The sequence below is a fragment of the Aplysia californica genome, unplaced genomic scaffold, assembly GCF_000002075.1.
Source record: "Aplysia californica isolate F4 #8 unplaced genomic scaffold, AplCal3.0 scaffold00304, whole genome shotgun sequence".
In the NCBI taxonomy this organism is placed as follows: domain Eukaryota; kingdom Metazoa; phylum Mollusca; class Gastropoda; order Aplysiida; family Aplysiidae; genus Aplysia; species Aplysia californica.
In genome coordinates this window covers 428,295-451,002 of record NW_004797574.1, presented here as the reverse complement: position 1 = coordinate 451,002, position 22,708 = coordinate 428,295, and the positions used below count along the sequence as shown (strand labels likewise).

Here is a 22,708-nt window from a genome sequence, read left to right as displayed (position 1 = left end):
ACATGAATAAACCACTGGTCAAAGATCCAATCAATGAGTTGAGGAGGGGAGATCAATCCATAATCGTCCAACTTAGAACACAACATGTACCCCTCAACCAACATCTCAACCGAATTGGAGTAAAGCAGTCTGCTGCCTGCCCACTATGTGACTACCCCTCAGAGACAGTGGAACATCATCTGTTCTTCTGTAGAAAACTAACTGATTTAAGGGGATGTTTTCTTCCCAAGCTACCCCACACATCTAATTGCCTCTACTCCTCAAGACAACAATTAGAACAAACATGCAACTATTAACGAATGGCATCATGCAGAAAAGTTAACGCTCAGATGCTACTGGATCGCTAACAACAACAATAAGTAAGCGAGACAAAAGCAAGAAGAACACTGTACTTGTGGTACAAAAAAGTAGTTTAATCTCATGACTCAGAAAATTTTCTCCGAACATTTACACAACACTGCCATAAGTTGATAAAATGCCTTTTTTTTTCATTTTGACGCCATAATTTTTTATTTGCTTAATCGGAAGTCTCGATCAGCAACCTTACGTGTGTGAAAACAAATCAAAGTGAAACAGTGACTAGTTTTTGAATAAATTCAAATTAAAATTTCGGAATGACTCTATTTTGAAATGGTTACGCTGAACCACCCCCCCCCCCCCCTCCCCCTCTTTTTCTCGAAACTGCTGTGAAGAAAAAAAAAGGCGCTTCGTCAGCTTACGGCAGAACAGGGGTTAAATATTACAAAGTCGAATACACACATCAAAAAGTCATGAGCATGGAAGTAAATCCACAGAAAGAGTCACAAAAATATTTGACAAAACAGATTTGAATGAAGAAAGGGAACAAGTACATGTTTTTTTCTTTGACATACCATTAGATAACATATGTTTCATTCACACGACACACATACAAGCAAGTAAGCTCGTATTACAAAATGAGAGTAACTTTTCAAGCACACTTCATCATAAACAAAAAACACCAGATTATAACATGTAATACTAGTATCATAATACCACTTCATTTTACAAAAAAAACACCCAACCGGGATTCACTGTCATAATTAATATGTAATCCTTCGACTACAACATGTTTCGATGCTCCTAAGCTTGATATAATTACACTGTTGCCATGACTACCCACTCCTCCCACGATGCATCATTAGTATTAGCCACTTCATTACCCAACGTCAATATACAAAGGCTTACAAAAAGAAAATAATTCAGTGCAAAATACTTTATATTTAGAGCATTACTTTTCAAAAGTACAGTGAGTCTTACGCTCTCTCTCTACACCAGCAAAAGCTTATCTTGGACAACAACAGTGTACACAATTAAAAACGAGCAACTTTCATAAAGTTAAAAACGTGCTACTAGTATCATTCCGACAAAACAAAAGTATTACAAGACTGGCAACCAATCGTGATAAAAAATTGATCTGCCAGAAAAACAGTACTTGAAAGAAAGACCTTCTCCAGATATATATATATATATATAACTTACTTTCACAGATTGTCATCAAATACCCATGACCCTGACAGCCGTAGCTCTAACCTTAAAAAGTAAAAAGACTACAGCGGAGTGTAAATGATTTTGTACCGGTAGCCTATATGTAAAGATTAAAAGAAATATATGGAAAAATATGCTAAAAATTGGATTCCTTTGAAAATTTGAACAGAATATCTTAAAAAAAATCAGAGTAAACAAGTACACCATCCTTTAATAGTAACAGATAGATTTTTTAAAACTCTCGAAATGTCAACACTCGAGTAAATCGTCCGTAAGTTTTCATTTGAGTTGCTATTTCAGTTACGTTACTCGTAAAAAAAAAAATAATGCCAACCCTTTTAACTCCTTCTAAAAATGAGCTTTATTTCCCCACTTTTGACTTACATTACACTTTCTCAAAATGTTTAGGTTAATAGCCTTTTCTTGCTTGGTTTGCCTGTTCTCAAGCATTCTCCAATAAAGCATGGTGAAATCATATCCACAATTTACCCCTGGCACCACAGGTTATGTGTTAGCGACAGCTAGAGAGTAAAGTAGGGAGCGCCGACTTGATCTCAAACACACGACTGGAATGACGAGACGCACACATTCAAGGTACTCTGTTGTAGTACTATACATAGAGGGGAAACTGACGCAAAGTACGTCGTCACGTTACAGTCTTGCACATGGAATGTATTTATTAAAGCACAAGAAGTTACAAAACTATCATTTTCAAATAACAAAGCACTCATCAAGGCTGTTCTTGAAGACAAAACTAACCATACAGGTTTAAACTAAAGAGTTCTTGAAAATAACAAAATAAACACAAGGTAACTTTGGCTTCTTTTGGTGAATTTACCCTGCAACACTTTTTCAATGATACAGTACGTCATTTGTCCCTATTTTCACTCTTTATGCACAAGAGAGTTTACGCAAATAGACATAAACACCTGATGGAACAGTTGAAACTTCTATACTTTCCACTAACTCTTTCATCAGTCAGTTTTGTGACTAGCTCAATTTCCTTATAAATTAAATATTCAAGGAGCTGCCTTTTTTTAGTACAAGATAACACATTTTTTTTCAAGCCCTGAAAATGACGGCAGTAACAATACAGAAAGGCTACTTTCAATTAGAGCGCAATAATTCAGTTCGAACAAAGCAAGCCGGCACAAAATATGTTACCCAAAGTGACCTGAGACTTACGAAATGAAAAACATAAACTGCAGCTGGCTTGTAGGGCCGTTGTTGAGAGAAGAAACTATACGCTCCCCAAAAGTATGTGATCATGAAGGGTCTCAAGAAGTGTACAGGAACTAAATGTATACGCGACATCAACAAAGTCTTGTGAAAAAACAAGCCTCTCTCATGCCATAACAAAGGGGATTGATTGCACACACACACACCTTTATAACTAAAGCTTATGACCTTCACTTCACACATGCCAAATGTTCTGAAGAACCAGCCTTACAGATGTACCACAGTGAACAGTCTCATTCATCTCAATGACTAAAATGTACTACTAAGTAAAGCAAAAAGGAAAGCGATACAAAAATAAACCCGAAAAACTTACACTGAAACAAGGTTAAACGCACAACACACTTGAAAAGCTCTTGTACATTGGTACTTTACGTTTACCAAGTACAAAGACATAAATTGAAAATTTGAAATCAAGGAAACGGGGAAAGAAACGGGTGATAATCGAGACCATACTATAGACAAAAGCCTGACACAACGGGCCAATCACGTGCATTGGAACAGCACCATAATATCAGTGCGCGAGTATCACAAAATCCCATTTGACATCAACCCGTCCCCCTGTTCCATCACTCCCCCCCCCCTCCCCCCTTCCCACCCCGTCCCTTACTAAACAATAGGAAAGCCTAGAAGGAAGATGAAGACATTGCATATACATATAAATATGACACCTGTTGCGTTGTACGTTCTGTCGCTGACACACTCAAAAGGTGGGCACTTTCATTGGGAAGTCATTTGTATCTGAGGAGAGAAAGTAAAAACTGGGTCACCTACTGAGAAGAAAATGCAAGAAGAAAACAAAAACAAGTCTCAACAAAAAAATCTTTAACAATTACTAAAATACATTTAAACAGTTGATAAATCAGCATCAAAATATAATTGGGTAATTGGCGGGTGTTCTTGCGTGGTCTCCTCTTTGTTCACCGTTCTGGAGTCATTGTATCCATTGTCATGCTGATTGCCGTAAACTACAACCCAACAACATAATACGTAACGTCGTGGTGGAATCAGGCCGTCGTGATGGAATCAGGCCGTCGTCAAATTTGGGGCATGTGGACTCATTGGTATCATCTTAAAGCTTGTTCACTTGTCATGTTATCGGTGAAAAAAAAATGCCCATCTATCCTCGAACAGAGGTCACGATATTTGAGATTGAAGAAGGTGGGGTCTCTTGGTTTCAAAGATAGAATCAGCGAGAAAATGGCCCTCAAAGTTTGGTTGTTTCCATGGCTTGACAGTCCGTGGAAACTGAAAACGTACATTTTTTTGTGCCTTCAATCAACATTTTTCAGTAAAATCCACCCAGAAATGTGTTTTTAATTGGATAACAATGGTGTTAAGCCAAAAAACAAAAATTCAATAAAAATGACCAAACAGGCAGAAAAATGCGTTTCTTCAATTTCATTATTTTGACGAGTGCCTGGTTTTACCATGCTGCCTCACATATATTTTGAAAATAAAGTTGAAAGGAGGGATCAACCTATCTTCTCTTCTTTTGTTAAAACAATTAAGCCACTGTATCTCCAGACCCTTGCTTCACCTTGTCTTGACATGTCACAGCTCTCTTACGATGAGGATGAATTTACAAATTATAATAGTAAAAATAAATAGCATTTGCACCGAGCATATTCCTGCTAAACAGTCAGCTCTATAGGCTTTACAATCTATATTATTACCTCAACAGACCCTAGAAACTAACAAACACTCTCGACTTCCAAGGAATTTTTACAGCGCAAGCAGCCGATTGAGCACAGCCCAAGCAATAACAACCAAACAAGATCTGTCACAGTCTACAGCCGGGGACCCATTCCAACTTGGGAGAAGTGAGGAACATGTGTGCGAAGTGCCTTTCCCAAGAACCTTACCTTGGGCCCCTGATGGGTTCGAATCCACAACCTTTCAGCTGCGACCCCAACAAATGATTAAAAGGGAAAAAAAAAGAAGAAAATCACTCCTCACCTCTTGGAGGCTCACACAGTTTGATTTTCTGGCAGAAGGAAATCGGGAATCTGAAATTTGCAATCTCCTTCACAATAAAAGGAAACTCGGCGTCCACCATTGCCTTGCACACGGCTTGTTCCTTCGGCAGAGAGGCACACATCTTGTACAAAATCTTCTTTCCTTCAGCCTGAGAAACCAAACACAGAAACAAAGACACAGTTAGTCTTTACACTTTGTCTAAGTATTGTCAGTTGGACAAAAGGGCAAGAGCTGGATCGATAAGAACAACAACAACAACAAGTATTGTCAATTAAGGAGAGAAAACAGAGAAAGGAGCCCTTCATGAATTGACAAGAAAGTAAAAAAAAGAAAACAGCCAGCCCTTGTCTGACATTTCTGGTTTTCTTTTTACTAGATTCTATATGTTCGTATTTCAACTTTCATATTCAGACCGAGAAATGGCATGTAGATGAATAATTTAATGCTTTCAATATCAAGAAAATCATAATTATGTTTTAAAATAAATCTCCTTCACAATCAGGTAAACCTTTTTTATTAGAAAATGCACTGATACAAAAAATAACCCTCGTTAGTGCTTTTACTGTAGGAAAGAAACGTGAAAGTCATAGAAAAAACCCAACAAAAAACAGAGGAGTGTAAAATCTGTGAGGAGGCAGTACGTCCTCCGACTGACCTGTCCCCGTGGATGAGACATGACATTCTGCACCTCGTACAGGGCCAGCTTGCACATGCTGCAGTACTTCATCACCTCGGGCTGGCCGGCTGTTTCCACGACACGCTCTGACTCAAACATCAGAGACTTTGTCCTCTCTGTGGAGAAATATGCTACATCAGTGGAAATAACTTTGTTCACTAGTAGTTTTTATTAAAAAGCATAATTCTCTGATCCCTTAATTTCATTGTTCTTTTCCAGAAAAATGAATCCACATTTCTGAAAAGTTACTGCTCATTTCTAACGAAAAATATTTCTAATAAAGGAATACTGGTGCATCCAACAAATGAATCACTAAAATTTGAGTTACCACATCAAAGTAGCAAAAAGCCTTTTGTTAACATAACTAAGAAAATCATCATCAAATGCTAAATGTAAGTCTTCGCTATACACCATTTAGAAAAGTGACATTTGACTGAGTCTTCCACTGAGCAGTCGCTGTGTTTTTTGACCATTTCTGTAAAGCCACGAAATATTTCCAATATGGACAATAAAGTATTATGTCATCTTGTCTTCTGCTGTTTTGGGGAAAAAGGACGAATATCGCAACATACTCATTTTCCAGGAGGGCTAAAAAATCAAATTTATTTGTCAAATTGGTTTTTTATTTTATTTTTAACTTGATTTTTTTTCAGGAGGAAGGATGGTGCAATTATGTACTTGTAGTTAAAATTTTGTTCGGAAATATCAACACAATTTTGTGAGAGAAGACAAAAGTCATTCTTTCATAACAGATTGATGACGTTTTAGTTAGCTTTTTATGGGAAAAGGACGAACAGCGATATTCGTCTTTCTTTCACCCTACGGTGTCAAATAGTAACGTCCTGGATTTTTTGTTTCTGTGATATTTGAGGTTCGTCTGGTTTTATGTAAGTTTTTTGGGGCTCCAGACTGTTATTTAATAGTGCTTTGCCGGCGGAGCCAAAGATACGGGGTTCAAATTCTGATGAGTGTACACAAGCAGTGGTGCTTGTTGTCTTACTGCGTGCAATACACTTGAAACTGCGGGGATCAACGCCGGATATGCCAGGATTTGAGCCTTTTGGTATTTCATCATAAGACCTGTGGCATTGTAACGTAGGCTTGTTTTGGCGAAGAAGGACGAATATTGGTATATTCGTCGCTTTTTCGTAAACAATTTTTCCTTTTCGCTTGCCAATATACAGCTGAGGGCGAACCTCTCGGTATTCGTCCTTTTTTCACAGTAGGACCGGATATTCGTCTTTCTTTCATAAAATATAAAATAAATTAAAAAGAAAAAATTATGACGATACTTCCAAAACCCTAATAAAGTATTCGAACATCTCTAAATCTAATGGCCACTGGTTCAAAAGATGCAGCTTTTCATGCTCTTTCACATGGTATCGATATCTCTATATGACCAAATTTCTGACGTTCGTCCTTTTTTCCGAAGACGGCAGTCTTATCTAATCTTCTCTCTCTCTCTCTCTTGCCCTTTTTAACTCCCAGTGGAGCATAGGCCAACATTTCTCCAGCGAAGCCTGTCCTGTGCATCCTTTTCTAGCTGTTTTATCTAATCGTACCCACCTTTACTCCCAGTTTTTGGGCAGAGACCCACAAAGGAGCAGAAGCCCTTGAGGTCCAGCCCCTTCTTGATGTACTCGATGATGGCCGGGGCGTACATAGTGACCAGGTCCTTGCACTGGGCTTGCCAGTCGGTACGCAGCTGGTCACAAACACCGTCCAGGAACTTTTCAACTCCCGCCTGGCAAGAAAACAAACATGAGAGATAAGATAAAATAAGATGAGATACGATAAGATAAACTTTACTGATCCACAAGGGAAATTTTGGGTGGATATACCAGAACATGAATATACAAAGATTGTGCATCTCTGGATCGATAACAACAGCATCAACACACAAATGCACTCTATACAGAAACCAAAGGTATGGTAACTTCTCTTTTTTTAAAGTAGGTTTTTTTAATGCCCCCATCAACACATTTTAGATCATTCAGGAGACGGGCTGTGACTGTGACCCTGCCTGTCAGAACCAACTTGGGTTGAGAGGAAGGCTACATCCCTGCAAAAATACTGAAATAATAAGAATTTCCCCCACTCAGGAATGGAACTCTGGTGTTTGTGTGTGACAGCGAGTACCTAACCACTACATCACAGATTCCGGTAAAGGTGAAATCTCTGAACCTCGTCAGGACAAACCTGACAAATAAGGAAGACATGTAGAGACGGTCTAGAAAAAAATCCAAGCTTAAATCAAATGACAATGAACATAACAAATTACCATTGGCAAGTTTTCAATGATGAAATCTTCTTGACAAGTCTTTAAACTTCAAAAGAAGAACACATCTGCATCTATTTGTCTATTTGATGGTACACTAACAATTATCCTCATTAACATGCTTATTGCCAGCAAGCTGTTCAAAATGGATTTAGCCAGAAAGAAAAAGTTTTTCAGGAGCGAGACAAAAAAACAACTGTTTAGTTCTGTAAACCTTTACAGCCCCAGTGGCCTTTGTTTGCCACATAGAGTTCTCGTTCCCCCACACCCTGTCGCTTATATTTCCCCCACACCCACACCCTGTCGCTTATATTTCCCCCACACCCATACCCTGTCCCTTATATTTCCCCCACACCCTGTCCCTTATATTTCCCCACACCCTGTCGCTTATATTCCCCCACACCCTGTCGCTTATATTTCCCCCACACCCTGTCCCTTATATTTCCCCCACACCCTGTCCCTTATATTTCCCCCACACCCTGTCCCCACACCCTGTCCCTTATATTTCCCCCACACCCTGTCCCTTATATTTCCCCACACCCTGTCCCTTATATTTCCCCCACACCCTGTCCCTTATATTCCCCCACACCCTGTCCCTTATATTTCCCCCACACCCTGTCCCTTATATTTCCCCCACACCCTGTCGCTTATATTTCCCCACACCCTGTCCCTTATATTTCCCCACACCCTGTCGCTTATATTCCCCCACACCCTGTCCCTTATATTTCCCCCACACCCTGTCCCTTATATTTCCCCATACCCTGTCCCTTATATTTCCCCCACACCCTGTCGCTTATATTCCCCCACACCCTGTCCCTTATATTTCCCCACACCCTGTCCCTTATATTTCCCCCACACCCTGTCCCTTATATTCCCCCACACCCTGTCCCACCCTGTCCCTTATATTTCCCCCACACCCTGTCCCTTATATTTCCCCCACACCCACACCCTGTCCCTTATATTTCCCCCACACCCTGTCCCTTATATTTCCCCCACAGGGCCCCACTGCGCATCCCCACCTGAAACCCAGTTACATATTTCTACCATAATCTATCCAAATTGTCTCGGAAAATAATAATTTTTTGTCTTATTAATTAATTGTCAAACAAAACCTGCGTTGAAATTTTTTTTCAATGTTGGAAACAAAAACCCCCACAATTTTTAAATTGCAAACACATCCAGTGGCCTCAGGAGTTAAAAAGACCTCCCCACCTGAAACCCAGTTACATATTTCTAGCATAATCTATCCAAATTGTCTCGGAAAATAATAATTTTTTGTCTGATTACATGTAATAAACTGTCAAACAAAACTCGCATCTAAATTTTTCTCAATGTTGGAAACAAAAAACCCCCAAATTTGAAATTGCAAACACATCCAGTGTTAGCTAGGCCTGAGGAGTTAAAAAGACTCCAGTATAAAATACCTGCGCCAGAAGAAAGAGAGGGTTAAAACTAGCCAGGTGCTATTAGGGTTAACACAATTGTACCTGCATTATGTATTTTTGAGCCCTTTTTTCAACATAATAATTTTGAATTTCTGCGAAATATTTCTTGGCCACATGCAAACAATACTACAGATTAAGAAACTGCATTAAAAAAAAACAACTTAAAAAAAAACTATTAAAATTTTATAAATTAAAAATGTACAAAGTTTTGGGCTTAGTACAATAATGAACAGCTGCCTGACTCTACGCATCCTTTTAATGAAATGTGGGAATTTAAATAAGGCACCTGACAGAAAGGACAGAAACTTTGCATTAAACACTTGAGAGCAGAAGCATTATGACAGACAACTAAACTTTATAGACTCAAGAAGTAGCCACTTACTGTCATTTCAAGCATCATTTCTCATTAATCTACAATTTTACCACCAAACCTACATAATGGTCATAATATGTCACACACTTTCCCTTCTTTGATGAAAGCTACAGTAACAAAAATAAAATATTTATGGAGGCCATCACAATAGACTGCCTTTCAAGCGTTTGATGTGTGCATTTTCTACAGGAAAACAAAGCCCTCTCTCAGTGCACTGAACCGTGATGGAGTGAAAAAGCCCCCTCATTTAACACATCTGTTACTGTGACTAAACACAATGTGCCCCCATCCCACCTTCAACAAGGTGACATTTATTCGGAAAATTGTTTCTCTACATCAGCTGTACTTAGCAAAACACTTTTTAAAAAAAAAGGGGGGGGAGTTGTGTGTGATGAAATAGTAGTAGATCTACCTGGTAAACCATAACAAATGTAGTTTAAAAAAAAGTTTTAGTAGAGATTTTACAGTGCTCGCAACTGCATAAGGTCATATGAGCGCCAAGGGGTGGAGGTCAACAGAGAAGCTCTTACAGGGAATCAGGCTTACTCTGCTCACCTCTCTAGCTTCAACAGCTCGAAATCTGCTTCGACTATCAAGGCATCCCGGGAATAGTGGATCACAAGAGTGTGACAAGCATAAAAAATAAGAAGAGGAAAAATGACGATAGCAAGGATTAGGAAAAAAAAAGCATCAGTTTCCTGTTGCAGTTCAGGCACAGTTGTGAGCATGACATTGATGAATCAGCCCATTTTTCTACAGTGCATAAGAACAGGTTAATGTCCCCCCTTTGGGAATGGCCAAAAGACACTTCAATCAGTAGCACCGCCCCGGGGGGTAGTAACACATTTGATTCACTAAGAGCTAAAATAAACTCAGAATACGCAGTCAGAGTCAGCAGGAGACAGGATCAAGTTCATCTGTCGCAACTTTGAAGGATGTTCAAAAACATAAAACAGATACAGCATTAATGAATTTCTATAAATGACTACTTTGGTGTGACATTGAGGGACCATGTAGTCTCTACAGAAAGACAGCAATAAAAATTTTTAAAATAAAAATAAGGGAGTGGAACTTTCACAACGTAGTGGAAAGTACAAAGCTTATCTAAGGATAATAATAACAGCAATAGTGGCAAAGACAATTCTTTACATCTTGATAAAGACAATTAACTTCATTTAGGAGGCAGGCTGCTTGTAAAGGCTGACTGAGGCAGCTTGTTTTAGTTTTTAGTTTTAGTAAGTGTTTTATGGCACTCGCAACACAAGGTCATAAAAGGGCCGAAGATTAGAGGTGTTACAAGAGAGCAACAAACAAAATAAAGGGGGGGGGGGGATAAAGACGATAGATGTTTGACAGGATAGGAGCAAACCACACCAGAGCACCTGCCAACCACCCATAGGCAGCGTGTGACACAGCATGATAAGTAGCAAAAAAAGATGCACACACTCAATAAAAACAGTCGGCCAGAACAAAATTCAACTGCCGCTCATGAAAATTGAAGTCATGTCTTTTACGTAATACGAAGAATAACCATACCGTTACATTAGGGACACCGGTAAATAATGCCCTAGTTAAACAGATGGTTTGACAGGAACAATAAAAAAAAATAATAAAGCGATAAGTGAGACAAAACTAGTTTTTAATCCTTACAGCCACAGTCACGCAAATTTCCCTCGCGAGTTCTCATTCCCCCAGCCCTATCGTGTATGTATATTTCCCTCAAAGGGCGCCTACCACCTCAACCCAGGCCAGGTATTTTTACTATAATCTATCCAAATGTCTTTAAGGTCAAGGACTCTGGTTTTATCTAGGTCTGAGGGAAGTGAGGTTTAAAAAAAAGCCATTTGCAGTAAAGGTTAAAAAAGGAATGAGTAATTTCATTGCTCACATTATAATCTCATCTACATTAATTGTATTACACGGGACAAAACCTAAGCATGGGACAAAACCTAAGCACAGGCTGTTACATTTCATCATGTGATTATGAGAAATGAGAAAACTCCAAATGTTTTCTCTCCCCTTCAGGTCAGATTGAAACAGAGTGATGTCATCAGGAATCTATCTAACAGGAATCTATCTAACAGGAATCTATGTAACAGGAATCTATGTAACAGGAATCTGTCTAACAGGAATCTATCTAACTGTTCTATGCAAAGAAAGTAAACATTTTCAGGAGAGAATCCACAACAAAAAGGAATGACAATATCAATCACATACACAGAAAGAAACAGACACGATCTTCCGCCTACGAACAGAACATATACAGCTCAACTTCCACCTGAACAGAATATACCCAAAACTTCCCCCAATGTGTCCCTTGTGTGACTATGCATATGAGACTGTGGATCATCACCTGTTCCACTGCACAGCCCTAAATGACATCAGAGCTACCCTTCTCCCTCCGAGACCTAACATAGACAACACACTCTATGGAACATTACAGCAACTGTAGCAAACCTGCACTTATCACTACATGGCATTGGACAGAAGGGCGAGAGCCCAGATGTTGCTGGATCGATAACAACAACAACAACAACAGGAGAGAAACAAAAAAAACTTTTGTTTATTTAATGTTTGTGAGGCAGCGTGGTGGAATCAGGCTCTCGTCAATTTTTGAGCATGTAGAGTTATTGGTATCATCTTAAAGCTTGTTCACTTGTCTTTATTTTGTTGAAAAAAATATCCATTTATCTTGAATACAAGTCGAGATATTTGGGAATGAAGGAGGTGGGGTCACCTGTTTTCTGAAGTAAAATTAGAGAGAAAATGGCCGCCAAAGATTAGTTTTTTCCCTTAGCTTAAGAGTCCGTGGTAACTGAAAAGTTACATTTTTTTGTGCCTTTAATCAACGTTTTTCAGAAAAATCAACACAGAAATGAGTTCTTTATTGGGCATGAAAGGTGCTGAGCCAAAAAACAAAATTTTGATAAAAATTCACAAATCTGCGGAAAAAAGCAAGTTTCTTTACTTTGATTATTTTGAGGAGAGCCTGATTCCACCACGCTGCCTCCCATTTGTAGCTACATTGCATATCTTTTTTGTTTTGCTTTTTTTCCTTAACATTGAGCACATTTATTTTGACAAAATATTTCTTGAGCAGATGCAGCCAATACCACAGATTTTGTTCACTTCGAATTTTTTTTTAAAGGCATAACTCTCTGATTGCTTATCTTTATATAGTTTGTTTTAAAAAAATTGAATTTATATATTTAAAAAAAAGAAAATTTTTTTGGGGTCCAGTCCATGTGAACAGCTAGCTGATGAAATGTTTCTGCTCCCCTTCAGGGTCAAATGCAGTGAAATGTCTTTTTTTGACGTCTTGTGAGCAAGACTTGAATATTATCAAGTTTTCATCTCTTTATCGAACGTACCCCTCTCATCTCTATCACTCTCTTGTAAGCAATTCAGGTTAACTTAGTAATAATAATAATAATAAATAGCATTTGTGAAGCCCATACTCCCGCTCAACAGCAAACTCTATGCGCTTTACACTATATCAGCACACATAAACAGTGGTGTCAGCACACATAAACAGTGGTGTCAGCACACATAAACAGTGGTCTCAGCACACATAAACAGTGGTCTCAGCACACATAAACAGTGGTCTCAGCACACACAAACAGTGGTGTCAGCACACACAAACAGTGGTGTCAGCACACATAAACAGTGGTGTCAGCACACATAAACAGGGGTGTCAGCACACATAAACAGGGGTGTCAGCACACATAAACAGTGGCATAAACCGAAATATGCAAGACCGCCAATTTTTTTTCATTTAAGCCAGGAACATCATCTGTTCTTCTGTAGAAAGCTAACTGATTTAAGGGGATGTTTTCTTCCCAAGCTACCCCACACATGTAATTGCCTCTACTCCTCAAGACAACAATTAGAACAAACATGTAACTATTACCGAATGGCATCATGCAGAAGAGTTAATGCTCAGATGCTACTGGATCGCTAACAACAACAACAACAGCCACGTTTTCAATTTAGAGTGGTTGAAACAAGAAAAAAAAATCTGATATTCTATTTCTTTCGATTTACAGCTGTTTTCCGATTAGCCGTGATTTGTTTAAGCGGACTCCACTGTATCGAGCTCCAACCTCAAACTTACCTCTGTGACTTGCTGCTTCAGCAGTTCCTCAAGTTCTCCCATGATAAATTTGCAGACTTCACAAGTGTCAACCTTGGATTTTTTGACTTGTGCAACTGGAAGAACAAAAGAGAATTCTAGAATCATAACATGCTGACATTATCTATGCTGCAAAAATAATGAGTGACTTCATTTGACACTGAGGGAAAAAAATAGTTACTTGTTTTCTTTAGCCATTATATATATACATATCACTGGTTATTCTTTCTATTATTCTTCACTGTTTCGTTTCAGTCCTTCTCTGTGAAAACTTTTTGAAGCATCACAAAGACCACTTTAAAATACCATTCCATGAAAAAGAAAAAAAAAGACAAAAATCTAGAGAAAAATATATTTGAAGTAGAGTATGACCTTGGCAAGGAAGGGCGTAGCATTGATGGGAAAGGAGTTTACTGTCGTGTCTTTTCAAAGGCAAATTCTTTTTTCAAAGTAGGGGACTTTCTGAGACCATAAATCGAGACAACCAAAATAATTGAAATGTTTGGTATGTGTACATGTATTTTCCAAGTATTTCCAGTTGCTGTGAAGCCAGGATATTCTGAGAGTTTACAGATGATAGTGGTGGTGTATACACATTAAAATTGTCATAGTTTCAAGAAAAATGGCCAACATCAATATATTCTTTTTATTAAAAAAAAAAAAAGTATGTGTTTTTAAAACAACACAATTCAGATAATTTAGGCAGTGGGCTTTTGACCCTGCCTGTCAGGGCCAACCCAAGCTGAGAGGGATACTGTACGACACAGACTGAGATACACAATAAAAAATTGTTCTCTACACTGAATCAAACTCAGATCATCTACATACGATGGTGAAGTGTCTAAACACTACTTCACAAACACCAGTATTTTTTATCTGAACCTGTAATGCACTGTCAGACAGTGTAAACCATTCTCCCTGCAAGTCGTCATGATTTATAAAAATTGTGACAAAGTTATATATATATATTTACCTGTGTTGGGGCAATATCATGACAAATTATATGTTACATATATTTACTCGCATTGGGGCATTATTGTGACAAAGCTATATATAGGCTACATATTATATTTACTGAGTTGGGACAACATTGTGACAAAATTATACATATTATCTATTTACCGGCGTTGGGGCAATATCGTAACAAAATGATGGGTACAAATATTCACCTGCGTCGGAGCAGAGTCCCAGGCCAGAGCAGATGTCGCCAGGTGAGAGCTGGTTGAGCAGCATCTGGACGACCTGGTTCTCGTAGCGGTCCACCCACTCCCTGCAGTCCTTCCTCAGCTCACTCGGCAGTAAGCCACACACGCTGTCCAGAGCTTTCCTGATAGCCTCCTGCACAATAGAAATGTATTTTTATAATCCCGAGCAAGAAGCGTTTTTAGTTTTAGTAAAAGTTTTAAAGACACTTGCAACAAAATAAAGTCATATAAGTGCTGAAGATTAGAGGTGTTACAAGAGAGTAACAAACCCCAAAAAGGAGGAGAAGAGAGATGGACGATAGTTTTTGATAATGCAAGTGTTTAGGTATGAATAAAGCACAAACATTTCAGGTGAACTTGTACCAAACCATAAAAAATAAAAAATCATGACGACAAATCAAAAGCACGCTGAACCGACTATTAATTCTTAGTTTAGTTTTAGTAGAGGTTTTACAGTGCTCACAACAGCATAAGGTCATATAAACGCCAGAAGATTAGTGGTGTTACAAGAGAGTAACAAACATAAAAAAGAAGAAGGGGAGATAAGGATGATAGAAGTTCGAAAGGAAAGAAGGAGCAAACCACATCAGAGCACTCGCCAACCACCCACTATTAATTCTTATTGCCGGCAACAATAGATGCTGGACAAAACAGCAAAAGCAATCTCCTCATGTCAAACATAAAATAAAAAATTGTCACCCAGACACACAAAGGCAGGCATATAAGAAAGTAGTGATTGTTCTATGGAACTTTAACCGTAAGGCTGAACAGCTCAACTGACAATTCTGAACCAAACTATATAAATATGGGAAAAGTATTCGACTAGAAGAGACTGAAAAAAAAAAAATGCTAGACAAATATACTAGGTACGTTAAGAGAGCAATTAGGTGGGAAATTAACAATGGCAAAACAATGTTCTAGAGCAAAAACCTCCATTACCTCGGTAGCGTTGCTCCTCAGGGTTTTCTTCAGCTCCATCATGATGAACTCACAGAGGACACACACCTCCCCGGACGACTGCTTCAGATCTACAAACATATACAAAGTGGACAATGTCAAATTACATTTTCTTCCTTTACCAAACTTATCCTAATAGATAAGTCGCGACTTCAGTGTTTTCTTCTCCTGTCTCCATTTTTAAGAACAGTGAAAACAGTTAATAACAAAGACTGAGTTTAAGAAGAAGTCACATTTTCAATGTTAAAATAAAAGGAGATAGAACAAAAAGCACAGAGGTCGCAAAGTGATGAATAATGGAATTTCAAACAAGAATCTCTTCAGAAAGATTCAGGTATATTGTTTTCATTACTGTTTTCTGTATCATATCACAACTTCAGAGAACACGCGGCAAAACCTCGCCGATCAGAGAGTGCAAAAATACAATAGCAGAGAAATATATCTACACATCTTTCTCTCCTTCTGGAGTTTATCCCCCCCCCCCCCCCCCCAAATTCCTTGAAAAGATTTATATAAGCCTTTTGACAGTGCAATACGTGTTGTGCGAATACAAAATCTTGTTTTTCAGCATCAAGAAAGTTTACATACAGAAAATGGAAGGTTGCCAGAGGCCTAACAAGAAGACTGAATGTGGGTAAGTAGAAAAAGTATGAATGATCACGGCTGTGTTCATTGACTCACCTTGTGTGTGGGTCTGAGAGCAGAGTCCCAGCTTGGTGCACACTTGCTTGGGGTCCAGTTTCTGCAGCAGCAACTTGACGATGATCGGCGCGTACTGCTCAATCAGAGCCTCACATTCTGATCTGACGGCACTTGGCAAGATGTCGCACACCTTGTCCAGAGCAGCTTCTATTTGAGCCTGAAATACACAAACATCAGCCGATCATTATACAAGCCTTCCATCATTTCCAAGTAAATGTAAAGTAAAGTTGTTCCCGCATCTGATCCGGACATTAGAGACTGCCTTGTTAGTGAGACAAGTTCATGGGCCTTCGGCATATTGTGGTAGGGTGGCCAGTTCTTTTCCATGCCGCCTTTACTTCCCCAACTTGAAGTCAGGTACCCATTACAGCTGGGTGGGAAGGAGGGGGCTAAAACAATCTGTGTCCAAACCGAGGCTCGAACCCAGGCTTTCCACTTTGTAGACAAGCGCACTAACCCAACCCCCAAGTAAGATTGACATAATATACAAGTTAAAGAAACTGCAATAGAGAAGAAAATTTAAAAATCAAGTAAACAGAGTAAAAAACTAATTGTTGGGACTAGAACTAAAAGAAAAATGTTCAAGTTTTTATAAAGCAGGGCAATTTTCTTTTACCAGGAAAAATTCCTAGACATCTTGAAACAAAGTGTAAAGTAAATTTTGTCTATGAGTGACCAACTTGCCACAGTGTCTGCACCAAACAAACTTCCTGGGACTATTACAGTATAAATTTCAAATTCGATTTATTCAAAGCATTTAAAGAGAAATGTGAAGATGGAAATTCAGACCAAGTCTATCAAATCATCATCATCATCATCCAGTGCCAGATCTGAGACAGACATCAGCGATCATGGTTTTCCATTCCTTCCTTTGCTCGGATGCTCTCAAAAAAGCTACGTTTCCCTGATCTTTTCCTGTTACCCATTTGTTTAGATTCCCTAAGTATGTTGTTCTGGGCCTACCCCTGCCTCGCTTGCCCTCAATTTTGCCAGTGAGAGCTAGATGTTCAAGACCCTTATGTCTATTCAGGTGTCCCAAATAAAATGGAAAAAATGAAAGAAACAACAAAACCTTCGTGCCGTCTGCCACGTACCTCTGTAGCATTTCTCCCCAGCATATTGTCCAGCTCGGTCATCACAAACTCACAGACCACACAAAGGTTACCGGACTTCTCCGACACCTTCACTTCTGGAATTGAAAAAAAAAAGATGTAGTTACAGCCACTGTAGGCTTTTTGTTTCTAAACACGATGAACAGCACAGGAGATGTGTTTTTTTTGTTGTTTTTTTTAGTAAGAGTTTTACGGCACTTGCAACACAATAAGGTAATGAAAGTGCCGAAGAATAGATGTGTTGCAAGAGAGTAACATAAACAAAAAGGGAGGAGGGATAAGGACGATAGATGAAGGATAAGAAAGAAGGAGCAAACCACACCAGAGCACCTGCCAACCACCCACTAGATGTGGAGTACAGAGAAGCACAAAAGAACATAATTCAGAGTTTTTTTAAAACTTTCTTTTTTAATGTAAATGTTTTAGTGTCTACGTCAAGATCATTTCAGAGGCAGGCTTCAACCTCGACTGTCAGGGTCAACCCCAGCTGAGAGGGACACAAAATCTCAGCAGAAACGCCGAAATACTAGATTATATAAAATTTTCCCAAATCAGAAATCAAACTCTGGTCTCCTGCATGCTGTAGCGAAGTGCCTAACCACTACACCACAGAGAGTGTGTGCACGAGTGCGTGTGTGTATTTATGAGAGCGTATGTGTATTAAAGTGTGATTGTGTGTATGTGCCTATGTGTGTGTGTGTGTGTGTTTATGAGTGTATGTGTATGTAAGTGTGATTGTGTGTGTGTGCATATGTGTGTTGATCAGAATGTATGTGTGTATGTAAGTGTGACTGTATGTATGTGTGCACACATGTTCGAATGAGAATATTTACATTGTAAAAGATGAAGGGGAAGGATAGGAGATCATGACACACCATGCCAACAATAGGAAAAACCTATCACAGATGAAGACATCACTCACCTTGCGTGCGGGTCTGAGAGCAGAGTCCGAGAGCAGTGCACACCAGCTTGGGGTCCAGTTTCTCCACCAGCAGTTTGACGATCGTCGGTGTGTACTGCTTTACAAGTGCCTCACATTCCGACCTGATCGTGGCCGGCAGAGCGTCACACACTTTGTCAAGAGCAGCTTCGATTTCAGCCTGAAATACACAAAAGTCAGCATGTGCATTATAAAAAGACTTCTGTTACCTCTACGCAGGATGTACAACTTTTTTTTTTGTAGTTTTAAAAATGTGGTCTAATCTAAATTTCAGTCAGAGAATTTTTCCATAACTGCTTCATATAATTTGTTTGAAAAAACAAACATACAACAACTCACAAAAGTTCAAATAGTATTTCAAAAGAATAGGAATTAGAGGCAGAATGAGCATCAAAGGAATGAAAGCCAGAGACCTTAAGAAATAAAAGATCCTTTTTGTGATTCAAATAGAAAAAACATAATAAATATCATAAACAAGCAGGAAACATTTCCAGACACATCATCCTATTTTGCAGAGTAGTTGAAATATTTTCCTGTTTAACCCTTTCCGTTCGCCTGGGGTCATTTTGTACCCTAGGGGTTGTATTCTTCACATTTTAGAATACTTCTAGGGCGAAGATCTCTTTGAAACTTTCAGTATTTCTCAAAAAATCATTTTGACAGACTGCTATGCAAAGCGTACGGATCGGATTAACGAGAGTAAAACACGCTTCGCATAGCAGTCTGTCAAAATGTTTTTTTGAGAAAGTTTCAAAGAGACCTTCGTACTAAAAGTATTCTAATGTGTGAGGAATACAACCCCGGGGGTAAAAAATGACCCCAGGGCGTATGGATAGGGTTAAAGAAAAAATTTCAAGCAGTAAGAAAACATTGCAGTTTCTCCACCACGTACCTCGGTAGCGTTTCCACTGAGGGTATTGTCCAGCTCGGTCAACACAAACTCACAGACCACGCACAGTTCACCATTCACCTTCACTTCTGGAACAGAAAAGTTCAGTTTTAGTTTTAGTAAGTGTTTTACGTCACGTGCAACACAATAAGGTCATATGGTCGCTTTTAACCACATGGGGGCTACCCCAAAAAATGCTGTTTTGAGAAAATTGAAGGTAAAGTTTTTGCCCCTTGTTCAGTTTCTTTAAAAGACAAGGAGAGTTTTCTCTATAACCAAACAAATATACACCAATGAAACCAAACTTCTCCAATAGGTAGGGCAATGCCCACTTTTGGTGTAGGTCAAGATTTCTGGAAACCCTCAAAATCTGGATTAGCCCACTTGTCCTCAAAAGTGACCATATAAGTGCCCAAGATTAGAGGTGTCACAAGAAAGTATCAAACACAAAAAAGAAGGAGGAGAGATAAGGACGATGGATGTTTGACAGGAAAGAAGAAGCAAACCACACCAGAGCACCCGCCAACGCCCACCTGACCTTTCAAAATGAAGCAAAACTGTAACAAAAACAAACACTCACTTTGTGTCTTTGTCTGTTTTTACGAGCAGAGACTTAGCACTGCGCACACATAAAAGAAAACAAACTTTCTGAGCTTAAAAAATGCCGCAAAACCTTAACAAAAACAAACACTCACTTCGTGTCTGTATCTGTGAGCAGAGTCCAAACACTGTGCAAACTTTAAAAAAAGCCTTTCTGAGCTTAAAAATGGTGTAAAACTTTAACACAAACAAGCACTCGCTTCGTGTCTCTGTTTGTGAGCAGAGTCCAAACACTGTGTAAACTTTAAAAAAAGCCTTTCTGAGCTTAAAAATGGTGTAAAACTTTATAACAAACAAGCACTCACTTTGAGCCTGTGTCTGAGCCTGTGTCTGTGAGCAGAGTCCCAGCACGGTACACACGTGCTTGGGCTGCAGTTCTTGCAGCAACAGTTGGACGATCACACTGCCGTACTGCGCCACCAGGCTCTTGCACTCACTGCGGATTGTGGTCGGCATGATGTCACAGACTTTGTCCAGGGCCATCTCTATCTCAGCCTGAGACAGTGTTTTTTAGTATGAGTTATATATAAGTGCCATAGACTAGAGATGTTACAAGAGAGTAACAAACACAAAATAGAAGGAGGAGAGATCAGGACGATAGATGTTTGATAGGAAAGAAGGAGCAAACCACACCAGAGCACCTGCCAACCACCCACTCAGCCTGAGACGACCAGACAATGGGAAACAAAGTTATAGCTGGACAAGGCACAATAGTGCTGGGAAAAAAAAATCTTTAACGACTGAATATCAGATGTATGGGTTTTCATCTTAACAACCATGAGCTGCTCAACAACACCTTGGACTCACTTCTGATTTGCATATTTTAAGGTAAGAAGTACAAATAAATGAATAAATAAATAAGTAAATCAATCAATACATAATTCCATTTTAATGATCCAATTTGAACATTTGTGTTACAATATAAACATATAAATACATATATATATTAATACAAAAATGTATGATCAGAATAACACACAATACCCCAAACATAGACAATCCCTGTGTCATTGTTGATTGCTACTGTGCAATTGGTACAAAAAGACAACTTAAAACCAAGTATTTCAGGAAACAACAAGAAAAGAAAAGTGCTTAGGCATCTTTCCCTAGCACAGAGCATATAGTGAGTTCAATACCACGAGTGTGTGCGCGTGTGTGAGGGCAAGCATGCATGCAGTATAAACATTTTTGTACCTCAGTGGCATTTGTAGCCAGCATTTTGTCCAGCTGTGACATGACAAATTCACAGAGGGGGCACAGGGGGCCAGCATCTACAGAAGGTTTCACCTCTGAAATAAGAAATATTAGAAAAATAAACATGGGAGACTGATTGACTGATAGAGAGATTGATTGATTGATGGATTGAGTAGATGCTTTACCGTACTATTAACACAGTTTTGATAAGATAAGCGCTAAAAGTGGAGATACCATAAGTGGCCTGTCTAACTATTGATAAAAAGGGCAGACACATGTTTACAAAATTCTTCGTAAATATTGTAAAAATTTTACTTATTTGCAATTTTATAATAACATATACACATTATTTTGAACTTTTATATTTTTTTGATTAAACCAATTTCCCTTATATACAAACCTAGGATTTTCTTCGGGTAAATGATGTCCTAAAGAGGATTTATATCTTTACATTTTAACTATTCCAAATGGGCATAATTAATTTCAACATATTCTACCAGAATGTGCTCAACCGTAATTTGGGAGACATGATATGTGAAATTAGAACGCTTTGTGGCTTTTATTCATGTGTGCCTGTGAGGTACTGATCAAGTGTGTGTGTGAGTGTAAGTGAATGCGTCTGTGAGTGTGCGTGAGCATATACGTGCACACTTGAGAAGGTGGGAATGTGTGTGTGTGCGTTTGTTGGTGAGAATGTGTGTGCACAAGTGTATGTATATATTTACATGAAGGAGAGAAAAGGGGGAAAGAGAGGGGAAAACTGTGAGCTTCATGCTTTGATCAACTAGACCGAAAATTACTGTTAACATCATAGGTGTCGATAATACCTTTTTGCCACTCTTAAAATACTCTTTATTATAATTTGTATTATTTTAACTACTATTAATAACTCTTTATTATAATTTGTATTATTTTAACTACTATTAATAACTCTTTATTATAATTTGTATTATTTTAACTACTATTAATAACTATTTATTATAATTTGTATTATTTTAACTACTATTATTTTTATAATTCTAACAATTCGTCTTCTTATAATTACTTTCATTATTATCACCATCATCATTATTGTTAACGTAATTATCATTTTTATTACTGTCAAACATTCAGCAGTGCAATTCAAAACCATAAACAGAAACACTGATGAGTGTAGAAACAAACAAACATGTCGCCACGAGCAACAGACTCTCCCCTCACCTTCGACGGTGACGGCGGCCTGAGAGCAGAGCTTGAGCGCCGTGCAGAGTTTCTTGGGCTCCATCTCCTGGGCGAGGTACTGTAGGATCTGGATGGTGTACTGCTCCACAAACTGGTGGCACTCGCTGGCGACCGTCTGGGGCAGGAGGAAGCACAGCTGGTCCAGGTTCTCCTTGATGGTCGCCTGGAAACAGTTGTTGACGGAGGGAACAGTGTGAGAGAGAGGGAGGGAGGGAGGGAGTGTGTGTGAGCGTGTGAGAGACAGAGAAGGAGAGAGACAGGG

At 38.9% G+C, this 22,708-nt stretch overlaps 1 protein-coding gene across 1 annotated transcript in view; it reads right to left on the bottom strand.

Moving 5' to 3' along the window:
- Nucleotides 1-392: 392 nt before the first annotated feature.
- The window catches only part of LOC101860584, a gene marked incomplete in the record, with an annotated part of 125,671 nt that continues 103,355 nt past the window's right edge, over nucleotides 393-22,708 (bottom strand). The window contains 14 exon segments of the mRNA XM_035970672.1: nucleotides 393-3,483; nucleotides 4,702-4,870; nucleotides 5,378-5,529; nucleotides 6,965-7,142; nucleotides 13,609-13,703; nucleotides 14,796-14,964; nucleotides 15,771-15,859; nucleotides 16,470-16,647; nucleotides 17,585-17,679; nucleotides 18,525-18,702; nucleotides 19,435-19,520; nucleotides 20,337-20,526; nucleotides 21,226-21,320; nucleotides 22,426-22,609. Coding sequence (XP_035826565.1) covers nucleotides 3,446-3,483; nucleotides 4,702-4,870; nucleotides 5,378-5,529; nucleotides 6,965-7,142; nucleotides 13,609-13,703; nucleotides 14,796-14,964; nucleotides 15,771-15,859; nucleotides 16,470-16,647; nucleotides 17,585-17,679; nucleotides 18,525-18,702; nucleotides 19,435-19,520; nucleotides 20,337-20,526; nucleotides 21,226-21,320; nucleotides 22,426-22,609 — 1,896 coding nt within the window.